Source organism: Aotus nancymaae, unplaced genomic scaffold (genome assembly GCF_030222135.1).
Source record: "Aotus nancymaae isolate 86718 unplaced genomic scaffold, 86718_ANA_hifiasm-v0.15.2.pri h1tg000036l, whole genome shotgun sequence".
Taxonomy (NCBI): Eukaryota; Metazoa; Chordata; class Mammalia; order Primates; family Aotidae; genus Aotus; species Aotus nancymaae.
The window spans coordinates 90,480,003-90,495,358 of NW_026988450.1; the positions used below are offsets into that span (position 1 = coordinate 90,480,003).

General features: G+C 61.4%; 2 protein-coding genes across 8 annotated transcripts in view; one reads left to right on the forward strand and one right to left on the reverse strand.

Moving 5' to 3' along the window:
* Positions 1-327, reverse strand: part of TSNARE1 (t-SNARE domain containing 1) — a 128,461-nt gene extending 128,134 nt beyond the window's left edge. For all 3 annotated transcript variants that reach the window (XM_064384667.1, XM_064384665.1, XM_064384666.1), the window contains exon 1: positions 265-327. The gene's annotated coding sequence lies outside the window, so the exon portion shown is untranslated. The remainder of the gene's footprint in view (positions 1-264) is intronic.
* Positions 328-860: 533 nt separating this feature from the next.
* LOC105728087 (uncharacterized) lies at positions 861-5,696 on the forward strand. Of its 5 annotated transcripts, none has more exons than XR_010345645.1 (5): positions 861-2,117; positions 2,506-2,678; positions 3,495-3,680; positions 3,878-4,097; positions 5,512-5,696. XR_010345645.1 is itself a non-coding variant. In XM_064384668.1 (5 exons), the coding sequence occupies exons 1-4, from the start codon at positions 1,331-1,333 to the stop codon at positions 3,268-3,270; spliced, it is 645 nt and encodes a 214-aa protein (XP_064240738.1). In that variant the 5' UTR covers positions 861-1,330; the 3' UTR covers positions 3,271-3,680; positions 3,878-3,980. The 5 variants fall into 5 exon arrangements, 3 of the variants coding, with proteins under 3 accessions (XP_064240738.1, XP_064240740.1, XP_064240739.1); XM_064384668.1 differs by lacking the exon at positions 5,512-5,696 and having other exon boundaries at positions 861-1,407; positions 1,659-1,889; positions 3,107-3,680; positions 3,878-3,980; XM_064384670.1 differs by lacking the exon at positions 5,512-5,696 and having other exon boundaries at positions 861-1,407; positions 1,659-1,889; positions 3,878-3,980.
* Positions 5,697-15,356: the final 9,660 nt, after the last annotated feature.

The window sequence follows — 15,356 nt, forward strand, 5'->3', positions numbered from 1 at the left end:
ATGCCCGCGGGCTGGTCCCCGAAAAGCGGCGCTCTTGGGGGGCTGCGGCTCCGGGTCCCCGGCGCCCCTCGGATCCACCCCTGGCGCGGCCCCGCCCCCTCCCCTCCCCCCGGACCGCCCCGCCCCCCGCCGGGCCTCCCGCGAGCCCCTTCCAGCTGCGCCGCGCCCCACGCCCGGCCCCGGGCCCCCCGCCAGGCCCCGACCACCTCGCCCTCGCCGCCCACGCCCGGCCCCAGCCAGGCCCCAGCCCCACCGCCGCCTCACCTGGGCTTTGGTGGCTCGCGGGCCGCTCCGTGCACTCACGGCGGGCGGGGAGGGCACCCAAACATCACGTGACGGCCCCTCCCGCCGCCGGCGCGCGCGCCCCTTTCCGCACCAGCCAATGGCCGCCGGGCCCGGACGCTCGCAGGGACTACCCGCCCCAGAGGTCCCCGCGCGGAGCCGGAAGCGGCGCGGACGGCGGCCGGCTGGACCAAGAGGCTTCTGTGGGTGCGCGCGCGAGCCTGCTAACCCCACCTGCCTAGCGGGCCTCGGTTTCCCCGTTTTACACACGGAGATGACGACGAAGATGGAGGTCACGCGGAGGGCGGAGGCTCGGCGCATAGGCGCTTCGGGAGCGGGCTACGCCCAGCCCAGGCCGAGCTCGGACCTCACGTGGGCTCCGAGAAGCTCGAGCTCCTGCGGGGCTACGCGGGCGGCGGGTCTCGGCCGGGGCCGAGCCTGGCACCTGCGGGTCTTGGGCTGCGGGGCCCCAGGGCAGGCTGCGCGGGCTCCGCGTGGGGCCGTGCCAGGCTAGGGGCTGACGGGCCCCGCGGGGACTCCGGACGCCCAGTGTCACCGACGAGGAAACTGAGTGTCGAGACATCTGAGGGAACTTTGCCCGAGGTCGCAGCCCCCCCCGGGAGGAGACCCTCCTAGGGACCCCTTCCGCAGGGACCTGGGGCGCCTCCCACTCCCTGCTGTGCCTGCGGGCACTCTCCCCATGACTCACTAGAGAAGAGACCTGGGAGGAACCTGGGGACGTGGGTGTGTGACCGTGGGCCGCCAGGGTCCCCTTTCAGGCTGTTTCCCTGCAGGTGAACCAAGAGCCACAGCCAAGGCAGGCGAGCAAGCGTGATGAGCCTGCCGCCCCTCTCCAGCCAGTGGAGGTTCCCCTGCCGCTCTCGCGCCAGGACGGTTGCTCTCACTGTCTGTGAGGCCCACGCCGAAGCCCTTCGGGCAGCCCTGGGCTCCCGAGAAGAGCCTTGCTGAGCTCCTGGGAAGAGGCGTGCCCTCCCCGTCCCCCATTGCCCCCTTGGCTGTGCACGCGTGTGCACACGGGTTCGTGCACATGAACACAAAAGTGTCCTCGTGGACAATGTGTGGTACTGTGTATGCACACAGCGCACGTGTGTGCCTGGACACCAGGTGAGTGCACAAGTGTGTGCCAGGCTCGAGCATGGGAGCAGTAGTATATGGCACAAATGTGTGTGTGCACATGTGTGGGAGGGAAGAGGGGCACACGCCCACCAGCGTGCATGTGCTCAGGCCGGCCTGTCCTGGGCCCACCCAGGCTCCTTGCTCTGGTGTACTTGAGTCTCACCTAGCCCCAGGAGGCAGTGGCGTGTGCCTATCTCACCGCCCAGCCAGGATTTGGACGGGCTTCACTCTTCTCCCAGGACAGCTGGAGTGCGGGGAAGCCGGCTCCTGTCCACGGAGGATGCCAGTGACTGCTCACCCCCACTTCCACTTGAAGGGGAAGATTCGACAGGACCAGTGCCTGTGGGAGAGCTGGCAATCCGGACTGAGGATGCCGGGTGCCTGGCACGGTGCCCACCTTCCCCTCAGTGGCTGGCACCATCTCTCTGGCCACTGCCTTACTCAGTCTCCTCTGACAGCTCCATGCTCAGGTGTGAAAAGGAGGGGAAAGTGAAGCCCCCTTCCCCTCGGGGCTGACCACCTCCAGGAGCTGCTTTCTTGACCACACGAGGCATATATGGGGGTGTTTCTGTGCCTGGAGACTGCAGGGGGAATGGTCTAGCATGGGCTGGGCCCTCCAGAGGAGGGGCTCCATACCTGTTGGTTCCTCCAAGATCTGGGGTGAGCCCGCCTGAGTATCCCACAGCAAGTCAGAGAAGGTAAACCTCTCCATGGAAGAGCCAGGAGCCCACTCCCTCGGGCTGAGCCAATGGGGAGGGGAAGGAGGATGCTGAGGGATCACCGGGAAGGGCCAAGGGAAATAGCCAATAGCCTCCCGGGGGCCTGGGGCTAGGGCCAGGGCTCACCTCCCTTGCCTCATCTCTGCCTCTCCCTGGAAGAGGTCATCACGTGACCTCGGGCAGCTCTGGGCTCTCTTCCTCTTCCAGAGAGGCGGGACCCCTGGGGAAGAGCTCTGGCCCCACCCCTTGGCCAGTCAGCGAGACCAACAGGGTCAGCAAGTGGAACTGGCCCTGCCCGGTGTTACCTAAGGGGCGGGGGTTGCCTGGTCCTCGCTGGCACCCCCTCAAATTGGATCTGCCATTCCAGGTCCCGGAGGGAATGTGGGCAGCAAGGTCGGGGTGGTTCCAAGGCCTTCAGAAGGAACCTTGAGGCAGCACCCACTGAAACCAACCCCAGAAACACTCCCTCTGTGAACAGTAGCAGGGACTTCTCAGGGCTTAAGCCGAATTTCCAGCTCAGTGTCAACCTGTGGATTTGTGGTGAGTTTCCCTGCCCTCCCACCCTTCCTCTCTACCCTCTGAAGCCTGGCTCCAGCATCACCTGCTCAGGCCGTCCCTGGCTCCGCTGCAGCCCCTGCCCGGACAGGAGAAGGCATGTGCACCTCCTGCTCTGCTCCCAGCACAGCTTCTGCTCCAGCAAAGCCCACGGGCACTCAGGCCTGGTTCCTACACCCGTCACCCCTCGGAGCACCCGCCCTCACTGTCACCCAGGCCTCCTTTGTGCCTTGGACACAGAACCCCAGTTTTGTTCAAGGCATCAATGTACCCAGCCTCGCCAGCAGCTGGGGCCAGCTGTGACACAGTTTGCCCAGGGGATGACTGCAGGAGGCACAAGGGAGCCTCCCGGCCCTTCGGAAGGGGCAGGTGTGGCCACCCTCACTGATGGCCTTCCTTTCTCCTTGCTCCAGCCTGGAGTGTGGTCACGGTGTCCCAAGAACAGCAGCCATGTGGCCAGCGAGGGCCAGGGTCCCAGCAGCTGCCTTGGTGCCCCAAGGGCCATGCTCAGACTCATCAGCATCGGGAGAACAAGCCCTTGCTCCCTTTACGGGGCTGCCTCCTTAGATTTTGTTAGGTTTTCTGTAACTCAAGCCCATGTCACTTCTATTGGAGCTGATTTGGGCTCCTAAGCTCACAGGGGGTGGGACGTCCTTCTATTAGCTTCGTCCTGCCCGCCCCCCCTCCCTACAGCAGCAATGGCTCCTTGGGGGCAGGCCCGAGGAATGGCCTGGAAGAGCTTGCGAGGAGCGAGGGCACAGGAGACACCCTCCCAGGGGCATCTTTCCCACATGTCCCCAGGCAGCCCAGGCTTCCAACCACATCTTAAAACATGAAAAATGGGGAGGAGAAGAAACTTTGGTCCTAACACCTAGCCAAGCCCTGTCTTGCTGTGTGATCTTCAGCCTGAGGCACACCTTCTCTGGGCTTGATCACCAAAGCCGCAAATGCAGGGCAGAGCACTCATGAGGTCTGCCCAAGAGCGAGGTTGGTAAATGGCTGGCAGAACCACGGGCGTGGGACGTGTGGGAGGGTGGTGAGCCATTCCCTCATCACCCACGCCAGGGTAGTGTCATGGGGGGACACGTGGGTGTCTCTGGGAAGGGCCTGGCACAGCCCCAGCACATGGCAGGGGTCTAACCATTCAAGACTCATTCTGTGTCGTCGGACATCCCGTCTCTTAGAAACCAGCTCCAGCCTGACGCGCAGAACAGCCTCCTGAGGTGTTGAGCGGTGAGCAAGAGTGACAAAAAGCAAAACGAAATAAAAGAATAGAGAATCCATGGGTGAGCATGTACGGTGCTATTCCTGCTAACGCATCGTCCAAGGAAGGACAGTTGCCACGTTTCCTGGGAACGCTCCCCACCCGACCCCCGCCGGCATCCCTGAGCCCGAGATCAGCAGGTGGGGACCAGGGGATGGGAAGAGTCTCCGCACTGCAAGGCCATAGTCCACCCAGATCCCACAGCCACCGCTGGGCCTGCTGCTGGGCACAGCTGCCCTCCTTCCCTGCCAAAGTCCATCCCATCTACAAAGCCTGTCTCCTCACTCATTCATCCAGCAAACCTTTACTTCCATGCCAAGCAGCGTGCTAGGTTCCAGGGATACCGTCCAGTTCGATTGGGTTGCTAATGACAGAACAAACCCAAATCTCATATGGTTGCTTTTAATGTTGTATGTTCATGTCCAGGTAGGCAGTAGGACTGAGAAGGTGGCCTCACAATCATCAGGACCCCAGGCCCCCTTAGTCTGGTTGCCCCATCAATCCCCAAATAGGCCTTCTGCCTCATGGTGCAAGACAGCTGCTGAAGCTCCAGCCATCATGTCTGCTTTCATCCAGAAGGGAGGAAACATTGGCATACTCTTCCCAACCTCCTAACCCAAGTTTTTATGGTCGCTGCTGGATTCTGCACACACCACCTCTGCTTATAGCCCCCGTGGCCACAGCTGGGCCCCTTGGGTGCTTGGAGCTGCAGGAGAGGCTCGGTCATTTCTCCACCCCAGGGACTGTGTTTTCAGCTAAGAGCTGGACTCCTGCGCGGAGTAAGGAGGGAAGGATGGTGTTACCCGGCAGTCTTGGCATCAGGACACAGCCCTGTGCACCACCTGGCAACAGGCAGGGGTCAGCAGCCTGCACACCACACACGTGTGCTCCGGGAACCTGTGCCGAGGTTGTGCAGGAGTGATTGGGGCGTGGAGGACCCCGGAGGAAAGGGGGGTCAGGGAAGGCCCCTCAGTGAGAAGACCAAAATGGGTGAGACTTAAGGGGTAGCATTTCTAGGGGTGAGCTGTGAGTACCATGGCAAGAGAGGAGACAGCAACGTCCGCGTCCCACCGTCCTCTGTGGACACATACTGACCCCTCCAGCTGCTCGGAGTTGTGGGGGCCGGACAGCCCATCTCCTGCCTCCTCATTTCACAGGGAGGAACCCAGCAGAGGAGGGGCAGGCACAGGGTCCGAGACCAGCCCCCAGCCACTCTGAGCCCAGCCCGTGTCCCCTAACCCCAGGCCCAGTCTCTGCCTCCTCATCCTGGCACCTCCCCTCTCCACACACTCAGCCTGTATCGGCCACGAAGTCACAGCCCTGTGGAGTCACTGGTGAGCCCAGGGGACTTTATTTTGTTCGGCTTTTTTTTTTTTTTTTTTTGAGACGGGGTCTTGCTGTGTTGCCCAGCTGGAGTGTAGTGGTGCAATCACAGCTCACTGCAGCCTTGACCTCCCAGGCTCAAGCGATCCCCCCACCTCAGCCTCCCTGGGAGCTGGGACTGCAGGTGCATGCTCATGTTTTTGGATTTTGTATTTTTTGTATTTGACACAGGGTTTCACCATGTTGCCCAGGTTGGTCTCAAACTCCTGAACTCAAGTGATTCACCTGCCTCGACCTCCCAAAGTGCTGGGACTACAAGCGTAAGCCACCGTGCCCAGCCTCTCTGTGACGGAACTCTGAAAACAGTGTCATTCGCCATTTCTTGTACAGTCAACAGCACGCAGTTTGGTTCTGAATGTATAATTCTCGTGTGTCCACTGTTTGGAGTTAGACCGGGTACCTGAATGAGACCAGGATGCTTTAGGGACAGCGAGCGTCGTGGATGTGTACCCTGGCACCTGGCTTTTTGGTGGACACCTTAGAAACTGTCAGGAGTCATTGGAGAGTGGGAACGAAGGCACGAGGGACGGAGGGCATGGACCCACGTGTGAGTGCCCGCGATGAGAGGGTGAGCACGAACACGATGGTGACCGTGGCAGCAGCTGCCCCCTGAATGCTCCCCTCTTCCCCTGACAGCCACACTCCCGGCCTCTCTTGCCATCTAGGAGCCACGTGGCTAGCCCAAGCAGGAGTGGGTGCAGCACCCCCTGCCATCCTGCCCCAAGCATCTGCCCGTGCCCAGGAGGCAGAGTCGCTTGGCAGCAGCGGAGCCACAGGAGGGAGGGAACGGGCCCCAAGACTCTTGTTCTTGTCTTGGGGGTCACTGAGTCCGAGGGGACAAGGGTTGAGTGAAAAGAAAAGGACAGAGGCGAAGTCACCCCCCGCTGCGGGCCCTCTGCCTCCCCTTCCTGAGCTCTAGACGTCTACCTGGGGCATTTGAGGAAGGGCCATCTTGTCGCAGGAGAGAGGCCTCATCCCATCGCGGAGAGGGGGAGGGACGGGGAGCTGGTGCATGGATGAGGAAGATGAGCACGTGGCAGCGGCATCGCTCGAGTGTCAGGGAGGGAGAGGCGGGCCACCTTTGCTGCCTCGAGTTGGGCAGCCCTGGGCCTGTGGAGGGACAGGACACGCCCTCATCCCCTAGGCTGGGGGCAGAAGGAGCAGCAGCTGGGCCCTGCCCTTTGGGTTTCCCTGGGGGAGACCTGGCGAGCACCGGGCAGGGCTGCGGGCAAGCGCTCTCCCTCCTGCCCCTGCCTCTGCAGCTTTTTGGGGAGTAAGCTAGGCCCTCCCTCGAGGGGCGGCAGCTGAAGAAGCCCCATGCCAGGACACATTTCACTAAGACTGCCCACCAGATCGCCATGAGCTGCTCTGCAAAGCACATCTTATCCTCTTGGTAATGAGGGCCTGTTTAAGGACAGAAGGGCCCCTCTCCCTCCTCCCTGCTCCACTGCTCCCTCCAGCTGAGCCCCAGAAGTCCAAGCCTCCCAGCCAACCCTGGAGCCCCTTTAGCCTGGAGGCAGGGAGTGTGGTTTGACCCCGGGCTCCACCATGTGGCCCAGACCATCAGACATCTGCCTGGAGCCTCAGCCTCCTCATAGGTGCCATGCACACCAAAAAGTTCCCAGCTCTGTGCAGCCCACCTGGGGCCTGAGTGAGCCAGTGCCAGGGAAGCCTGGAACAGCACTGAGCCCAGGGCCTGGCCCGCAGGAAGCCCTGGAACATGCGAGCTCCTGGGGCGTGTGTGGGTATTTGCCATTGATATCTTGAGTGGACGCCAAGCACCAAGGCCAGGCATGGGAGCTAAGAACATGGCATGACACCATCAGGGTATCTTGGAGGTGGAAGTGGTGACAGACAGGTCAAAGGAGTCACCGCTGGGCCATGAGTTTGCTGTTAGAAGGTGATATGGAGAAACATTCTGCCCAGGTTGTTGGAGAGGATTGCCAGAGAAGGAGCATTTGGACTGGGTGCTGAAGGATGAGTAGGAGTTTGCCAGGCAGGAGCAGTGTGGCTCTAACGTGACTGCTGGAGAAGGTGGCCACATCTACCTCCTGCATCACTTTCTGCCCCCAACTCCTATTCCAGACATGGCGTGTGGGGACTCGCCCACGCCCCCTCCCTCCCTCGCCCCCCACCTCTCTCCACATCTGCACACAAACGCAGTCCCACGTGCTCACGTGGGGCCACAAACGTACTTAGACTCACAGAAGCTGTGCTGAAATCAGCCTCCGTGCCCACCCAGAAACCCAGAACACCCCCCGCCACTGCGCACAGGGAAACACGATAAGGAGATGCTAATGAACTCGTAAAAAATCAGAGAGAACAGCATTTTGTTTCACAGAGTCACAACACTTTCCACTTCCGGGAGCTCCCTCCCCAGCGAGCACGCCGCCAGAGCTCACGACAGTGCTTCACGTAGGTGGAAAGCAGCCGTGGGGGGTGGGGGCACCTCCTGGGCTGTTGATGGAAACAGAAGGAGTCCTCGAGGTTGCTGGGGTGTGCCCGGCCCCAGGCCCTGCCCAGCAGTGCCCCTCTCTGCTTGGCTTACATGCCTGGTCTCCCCAAGAAACTCCTGCTCGAGGCCTTCCCGGGTCACAAGTCATGCCCGGCTCACATCCGAGCCCCAGCCCAGCATCCCAGGCCTCTGACCACAGCAACCAGCGCTCCTGGTTCTCCTCTGCACGCGGCCTCCAGCTCCTGTGTGGGCACAGCCTGGGCCTCTGCCAGGAGGGTGACCCGCTCGTCCTTCAAGGCTGCGCCTCTGCACACCCTCTACCACCTGCTCCAAGAAGCCTGCCTGAGCCCTCGGCCTGGTCCCAGGGCTTCCTCCAAGCTCTGCAGGCCCTGCCTTCTGCCGGCACCGCACTGGACGTGTTGTCCACCCGCCCGCCCCCAAACAGAGGAGCTCCTCCTTGCTGGCACCTGGCTGTCACTGCTGCCCATTGTGTGCTTGTTGGATGAGTGAATTAGATAGAAGGTCGATGAATGGATGGTAGAGTGGCTGAGCTGGAAGGGGTCTTGGGGATCATCTGGAATATTCTGGAGGAAACTGAGGCCCGGAGCAGGGAAGTGGCCCCCAAAGCCACCCGGCATCGGGGCAGAACTGAGTGCCTGGTTCCCCAGTCAGTGCGCTGCCCTCCCCACTGGATTGTGGGGAAATCCCAGGCGCCAGAGCCCTGCCATCATCGGGATAGCCTCTCCCCTGCCCTTGGGGTCCCCACCGCTCTCTGCAGCCCCATCATCCCTTTCTGAACCAGCTGCCCCTTGGCTGAGAAATGGGCTCTGAAGAGCAGACGAGGTGCCGAGGTGGGGCCGGGCATTCTCCCCTGTGAGCCGGGACCTGTGCCCCTTCAGTCTCCCCAGCTCCATGGGGCCTGGCTGCGGCGCTGGGAGGTGACCAGCCCCAGGACAGACAAGCACCTCTGCTCCCTGGGAGGTCTTGGAAGCCAAGAGAAAAGTCATCGAGGCTGGATCTCACCAGGGTGCTTCCTTGGCCTGCATGCCAGGAGCTCCCAGGGCACCAGGGGCCATGGAATCGGTCTCCAGCCCACTGGCAGCACGCATTTCTGGGTGGAACCCCCTGACCGCCCAGGCCTCTCCCTGTGTTTTCATCAGGGTTACAGGGAGAGGACTCGCTGCTATCATGACAGTTCAGCAGGGCGGACCCAACGCAGCTTCCCTGTGCCACGTGTGCTCCAGGAAGGAGCAGTCACCACCCTAGACAAGCGTCCAGCCCCCGGCAGGGCCGGCCATGCCCAGGTGATGACGGTGGTCGTGTCAGGAGGCCAAGGGAGACGGTGCCCAGGCGGGTCCAGCCCAGCGCAGAGGGGCACAGCTCTGAGCGACACTGGTGTTTTGCTGTTTTTCCTTTTTCCGTCTGGAAAATGAGTGCTTTGGCTTCAGTTCTGATTCTCAACGTGCGGCACCGTCCCTGAGTCTCCCGGCAGGGGAGTCAAACCAGGTGGCCCCTCACCCAGCCCACATTGCCTCTCAGAGAAGCAACGCCGCTGTGGGGGTCTTCGCTGCCTGCCCACCCAGGAGTCCGGGCCCCGATGCTCATCCCTGCTGGGGCCTGGCTCCAGCCCTGCAGACCTAACCCACTGCACTGCCCCATGGAGCCCGGGGGCAGCCTGGGGCGCTACTGCTGCCTCCCTGGGCCTCAGTTTTCCTGTAGGTGAAGCCCGGTGGGCCCTGGCCTGGAGCAGGGAGAAGCCCAGGCCAAGCTCCCGGGAGAGGCAGCCAGGAAAGTGCCAGGCATGGCTCCAATGGGGCAGGGCTCTTGGCCTGGTCGGCCAGGGCCGCGGGGAGGGCGGGGCTGGGGGAACCTGGAGGTTGGAGCCTCCTCTGACCTCAGACCCCGTGGCTTCCTCCCAGCCTCCGTCTGGCCGTTGAGGGACAGGATACCCCCGCTTCCCCACTTCGTCTCCTGACTTCCCTCCTCCCCGCTTCTCCTACCAAGCTGTCAGAGCGTGGCCCCCAAGCTTCAGGGCGTGATGGCCTCCTGGGGTGTTCTCAAAGCTATAATATGAGATTCTTACCTGCTGAGGTCCCTCCCCAAACGCATCCGCCCTGCCCCCACAAGCACACACACCACACATTCACACCCCTGAAATGCACACACAAGCAGACACACATGCAGACACCCACACATTCACACACACCACACACATGCATACACACACACCACACATTCACACACTCCTGAGATGCACACACATGCAGACACCCACACACACACATGCACACATACCACACATTCACACACTCCTGCATTGCACACAAATGCAGACACACTGACATGCAGACATCCACACACATTCGTGCACACCATACACATGCAGGCACCCCACACATTCATAACACTCCTGAAATGCACACACATGCAGACACCCACACACACCACACACATGCACACACACCATACACACATTCCTGAAATACACATGCACAGACACGCTACACCCTACACACATGCACACACATGTTCGCACTCCCTCACATGCACATATGCAGACATACGGTGCATGCACACACACACATTCTCACGCATACACATGCACAGACGTGTACACACACAGCACGTGCAACACAGGCACGGTCTCACATGCAGTGCTCCCTGACACACAGATGTGCCTGCTGCCTCACTTATGCACACACTCCCTCACACGCACAGACACACATGTTCACACACATTCCCACATTTCATCACATGCACACAATTATGTACACACACTCCCTCATATTTACAGACAAGGGTTTTCACATGCACACACTCCCGTGCAGACACACATGTTCTCACGCACATGCATACACTCCCTCACACTCACAGATACACGGGTTCTCACACACAGGCACATACTCCCTCACATGCACAGAGGAGAGGAAAGGACCTGCCTGCAGCTCCCCTTTAAATCAAGGAAGAACCGGCTCCTGGCTGGACCTGTTTAAGGAGGCTGGGGTGAGGGGAGGGGCCCTCCTGGGGCTGTGGGCGGCGGGACAGCCTTCAGGAGAGGAGGCGACTCTGCAGCTCCGTGTGGCCCCATGATTCTCTGGCATGGAGGACTTCTCCTCCCTTCCTCCCCCTAGTGTGTGTGGAGCTCACAGGACAGAGAGGGGCCTGGGGCAGGGCTTCAGGCTGTGGGGACCCAGTGGGTAGGGGGTAAAGGGGGGCACCCCCAGTGACAGCGGTGGGGGACAGCAGCTGAGGGCCCTGAGCCTGTCTGAGCAGCTGGGCGGCGGCCTGCCCCCCAGCCTGGCCTCACCTGGGTGAGACTCAGCTTCTGAAGCTCCATCCCTGGGCGTGGACAAAACTCCCAGCAAGCCTGAGATTAACCCTCAGCGCTCCCTTGCCGTGTGACCTTGAACAAGTCACTCCACCTCTCTGGGCCTCACTTTCTTGTCCAGGAAATGGGCTCTTGAGATCAACCATGCGGACATATGTCTGCGAATCCTGGCACAGGTTGGGGGCCATGCGTGTGGGATTTTGGGTTTTCCAAGCCCCAACCCCAACCTGGGTACCTCCTGTCCACCCTACGACGTCGGCCTCCAGGCCCCGTCTTCCATCCATGCCTTAACAGATGTGGGGAGGCCTTCCCATCTGTGACAGGGGCAGGGACCATTCCTGTCTTGTCCAGCGGCTGCCGGGAGGTGAGGGGCAGGAGCGCTCTGAGCACTGTGGCGTCATCCTCACCTAGTCCCTCAGCCTGGGCATGCAAGGCTGTGCTGTCCCATCATCCATGCACTTGCTCAGTCCTTCGCTCACCCAAAAAACATGTGTCAAGGACCTCGACCCAGGCACTGGGGAGCAGCAGCGACCATCCCAGCAGAGCCCCTGCCCACGCCCCACCCACAGCAGACACTGGGAGCGACCACGGCCACCCATCCTGAGTCTCACTCCCATCTCAGACAGGAAAACGGACATCAGAGTCCCCAGCAGAAGAAAAGACGCCATTTGTGCTTGGCACCAGAGCTGAGAAGAAAGAGGGGGTCCCAGACCATGCAGGCGAGGGGCGCGGGTCTGCCGGGGGCAAGTTGGGGACCCGCCGCCCCTCTGTCTGGTGCCCCTGCCCCTGGGTGGGCTGCTCAGTGGCCTCCCCCGGGTGACGGTGGGCCAGCGCCGGGGGCGGGAGGCGCTGGGAATATTGACTGTATTTGGTGATCATTGCTGTATTTATAGGGCTCGATGGAGATAAAAATAAAGTGAGGAGGAGCCGCGTGAGTCACTGCAGTGCTTCGCGGCGTGGTCTCTGCCTCCCAGCCGGTGCAGAGCCTGGGGTGGGACGGGTAAGGGGGCAGGGGCGAGGGCCCCATACGGGGCTAGGCCCAGGACAGCCAGGTGGCCAGCTGGGCATCAGTGGAGCCCTGTGCTCCTGCGCTGGCAGCCAGCACCCACCGAGCTTGGAGCAGGGTCTCCCCTAGCGCGACCCCTCTGCCTCCCATCCCCAGGCTGCCTGCATGGCCGGAGTCAGGTTCAGCAGGGGCCCAAGGTAGGAGGAATGTCCAGGATCCTGAACTCCTGGGCAGGATCTGTCCCCTAGCCCTCCTCTGAGAAACTCCCTGGCTTTAACTGTCCCCTTCCAGCATCCCACGGCGTGGGGCCCTGTGCATCACAGGGCTACTGCGAGGGCTTTGCACGCTGCCGAGGGCTGTGCCGATGCTGGAATGTGTGTGGTCCTCCCTGCGTGTGATCCTCCCTGCGTGGTCTCCCCCACCCAGGTCCTCCCAAGAGCCTGGCTCTTCCACCGGCTGCATTCCATCCTCTATTTTTGCTTTGAGTTCAGCTGTTGTAAGTCAAGCCCACGTGAGCCTCAGGCTTCAGTGGGACAAAGGAGCCACGAGCAGCCGCTCAGACCTCTGCGGAGAGCCGCCCCGGCTGGCAGAAGCCTCAGCAGCGCTTGCTTTCTGGCTCCAAGCCTGTCCCCTACCAGCCCTGGACTCAGAGTGGCCTCCATGGAGACCCTGCTCCCACTGCTGAGTGTCACCCGCTGCCAGCTACTAGCTGGGTCCCTCATGGGGAATGGTCTTTAACTGGAAGGAACTTTCTCCCTGCCCCCTATGGCAGCCTAACCCTGGGACTGGCCGATGCAGTCCTGGACCCCTCGCCCCAGGTTGGCACAGCTCTGCAGGGCCATCCCAGCTCCAGGGACCCCAGTGGGGCTGGCTGAGCCCACAGGACCACAGTGCCTGGTCCATTCTCCCCCTCTGCCTCCTCATAGGAGATGCCCCTACCAGCTTTCCCCAATAAACATCTGTCAGGCAAACACCCACCTCAGAATCTGCTCTAGGCAGAAACCCTCTTTCCCACGGGGACCCCATTCGGTGTGAATTGGGTGGACCCTTCCGATGTCCCTGAGGTCGGGGACTCTCAGCCTTTTCTGACACTTTCAGCTGGGGCTGCTGCATCGGTGGGTGTGGGTCTTGAAGGTGCCAGCAGCTTGCTGCCAGCAGGTAGGAGCTCATTGGAGAGCTGGGGAGCAAGATGGGACCCCCATCCGCCCCATACAAGCTGCTGGATCTACCCAGACCTGCAGCTGGTTGTTTCAGGGAATGCACGGGGGTCCTAGTTCCTTGTTGCTTGAGCAGGCTTGAGTCAGGCTCTGCTCCCTCTGCTCGGAGATCTGAACCTGGCCCTGCTGTGACGAGCTCTGGGGGGTGGGGCCTGCTTGGAAGCTAAAGGGTTTCCTGGGCCCTGTGAGGCAACACTGCTCAGGGCGCATGAGCCGCAGGGAGATTGGAGAGCGGCTGCTGAGTGCTGAGAGGTGCTTCAAGCCATCACAGCCCCTCACCCCGGCTCCAGGAAGCAGTGCTGGAGCATCTGGCCCTCAGCTGACCAGGGTCCAATGGCGAGGCCCTATAGGAGTCCCCAAAGGAGAGTTAGAGCTGTGTAGGAGGGGATGTGGCCATTGCCAGAGCTGCCTTGGCTCCCTGGGTGGAGTGGGAACCCCAGGAGCCCCAGGAGACCAGGTCTGTGCAGGGCAGAGGGGGCAATGGGGACAGTGCGGGGCACGGAGAGCAGGCTGGGTTTGGCCAGTGCGTCAGCTGCACCATGGCGGGCCCCCGTCCCCTCTGCTTCTATGGTAGCCCCTCACCCCAGCAGGAGGAGTGTGACTCTGCTCCTACTGTGTCGAGTGACTGAACGAGAGAAATTTTGTGGCTCAGGAGAGAAACCAGAGCCAGCTGGCCATGGGACTCCCCTGCCTCACTGCAGGCACCCGGGTACGCTCCGGATCCACCCCTGATGCTCCTGATGGGAGACTTGTCATTTCATTAGCATAAACCAGGGGAAGTCCCGCTCCTCTCAAGCCCTGCAGCCAGACCTGCTGGCCCCAGGCTTGCCTCCCTGGTGACCCTCTTTCTGCCTTGGGGACCTGGGGGTCCTGCCCTGCCAGGCAAAGTGGCCATGGCGCTGAGGTTGGAGTTGGGTGACTGTGTCCTGCAGCGCTGGGCAGAGTCCTCGGGAAATTGCGGTCCATGCAGTGGTGCTGGCTCCTCTCATCTTATGGAGGGGGAAACTGAGGCTGGAAGGGGCAAAGTGACCGAGCCCCACAGTAGACAGCCCAGGCCTCCCCAGAGACCTCGAGACCCCCAGTTCAGGCTACTCAGAGCCCAGGTCCTGGCTTTTCTGGGCCACAGCCTCTGCCAGCCCTCATGTTCTCCCTGCAGGGTGGGGGTGGGACGCCCTGGGGCGGGGTTATGGACAGCACAAAATCCCGTGGCTGGGCAGAGGTGTGGCCATACCTGGGAGGTGAGAATGGGCTGTGAAGGAGAGAAGGAGCTGAGCCACGCTGGAATGGCGTCGAGGAGACCTGGAAGTTGGGGGCTGAGAGGTCAGGAGGGGCAGGTCCAGGCGCAGCAGCAGGCCATGGGGCTCCGGGGGGCGCCGCAGGAGGAGACAGTGTGGAGCTGTGGTGTGCAGGTGGGGAAGGCTTTTCAGGCCGGGGAAGCCACAGGACAGACACCTTGCTGGTTCCTGGGCCTGAGTCCCAGAGCTAGGCCTGGAGGCAGGGTGTGCTCACTGTCACCAGGCCCCTTTGCTGTCCCTTCCCCTCCATGGAGGCCCTTTCTCACTTCGCCTTCTCTGGCAGCCTCACCATGGCTCTTGGGGTCTGGAAGCCTCTCTGAGTCTCTGTCTTGTGGAGGGTGGGAGCCCCCACTGGGGCACATCTGGGCCCTGCTCTCACCACCGTCCCAGCCAAAGGACTTTCTGGGTGGTAGAGCATGGCAGAGGCTAATCTGGCCACAGCATTTGTTTGTAGTGATCTAGAGGCGACAGAAGCCCCAGGAGAAACAAAGTCCTCTGTCCGGCTCCTGCCTGTTGAAGAAGAAGAAGAAGAACTTGCAGTCAGGAAGCTGGGAGACTGCCTGCTAAAACCAGAGTTATCTCCATCTCCACAGGATTTAGACCAGACCCAAGGCCTTGTACAATAATCTTCAAATTTTCCAGGATACGATCCAAAACGACTTGGCATATGAAGGACGGGAAAATTACAACTTGTGTTTTGCCTACAGCAAAACAA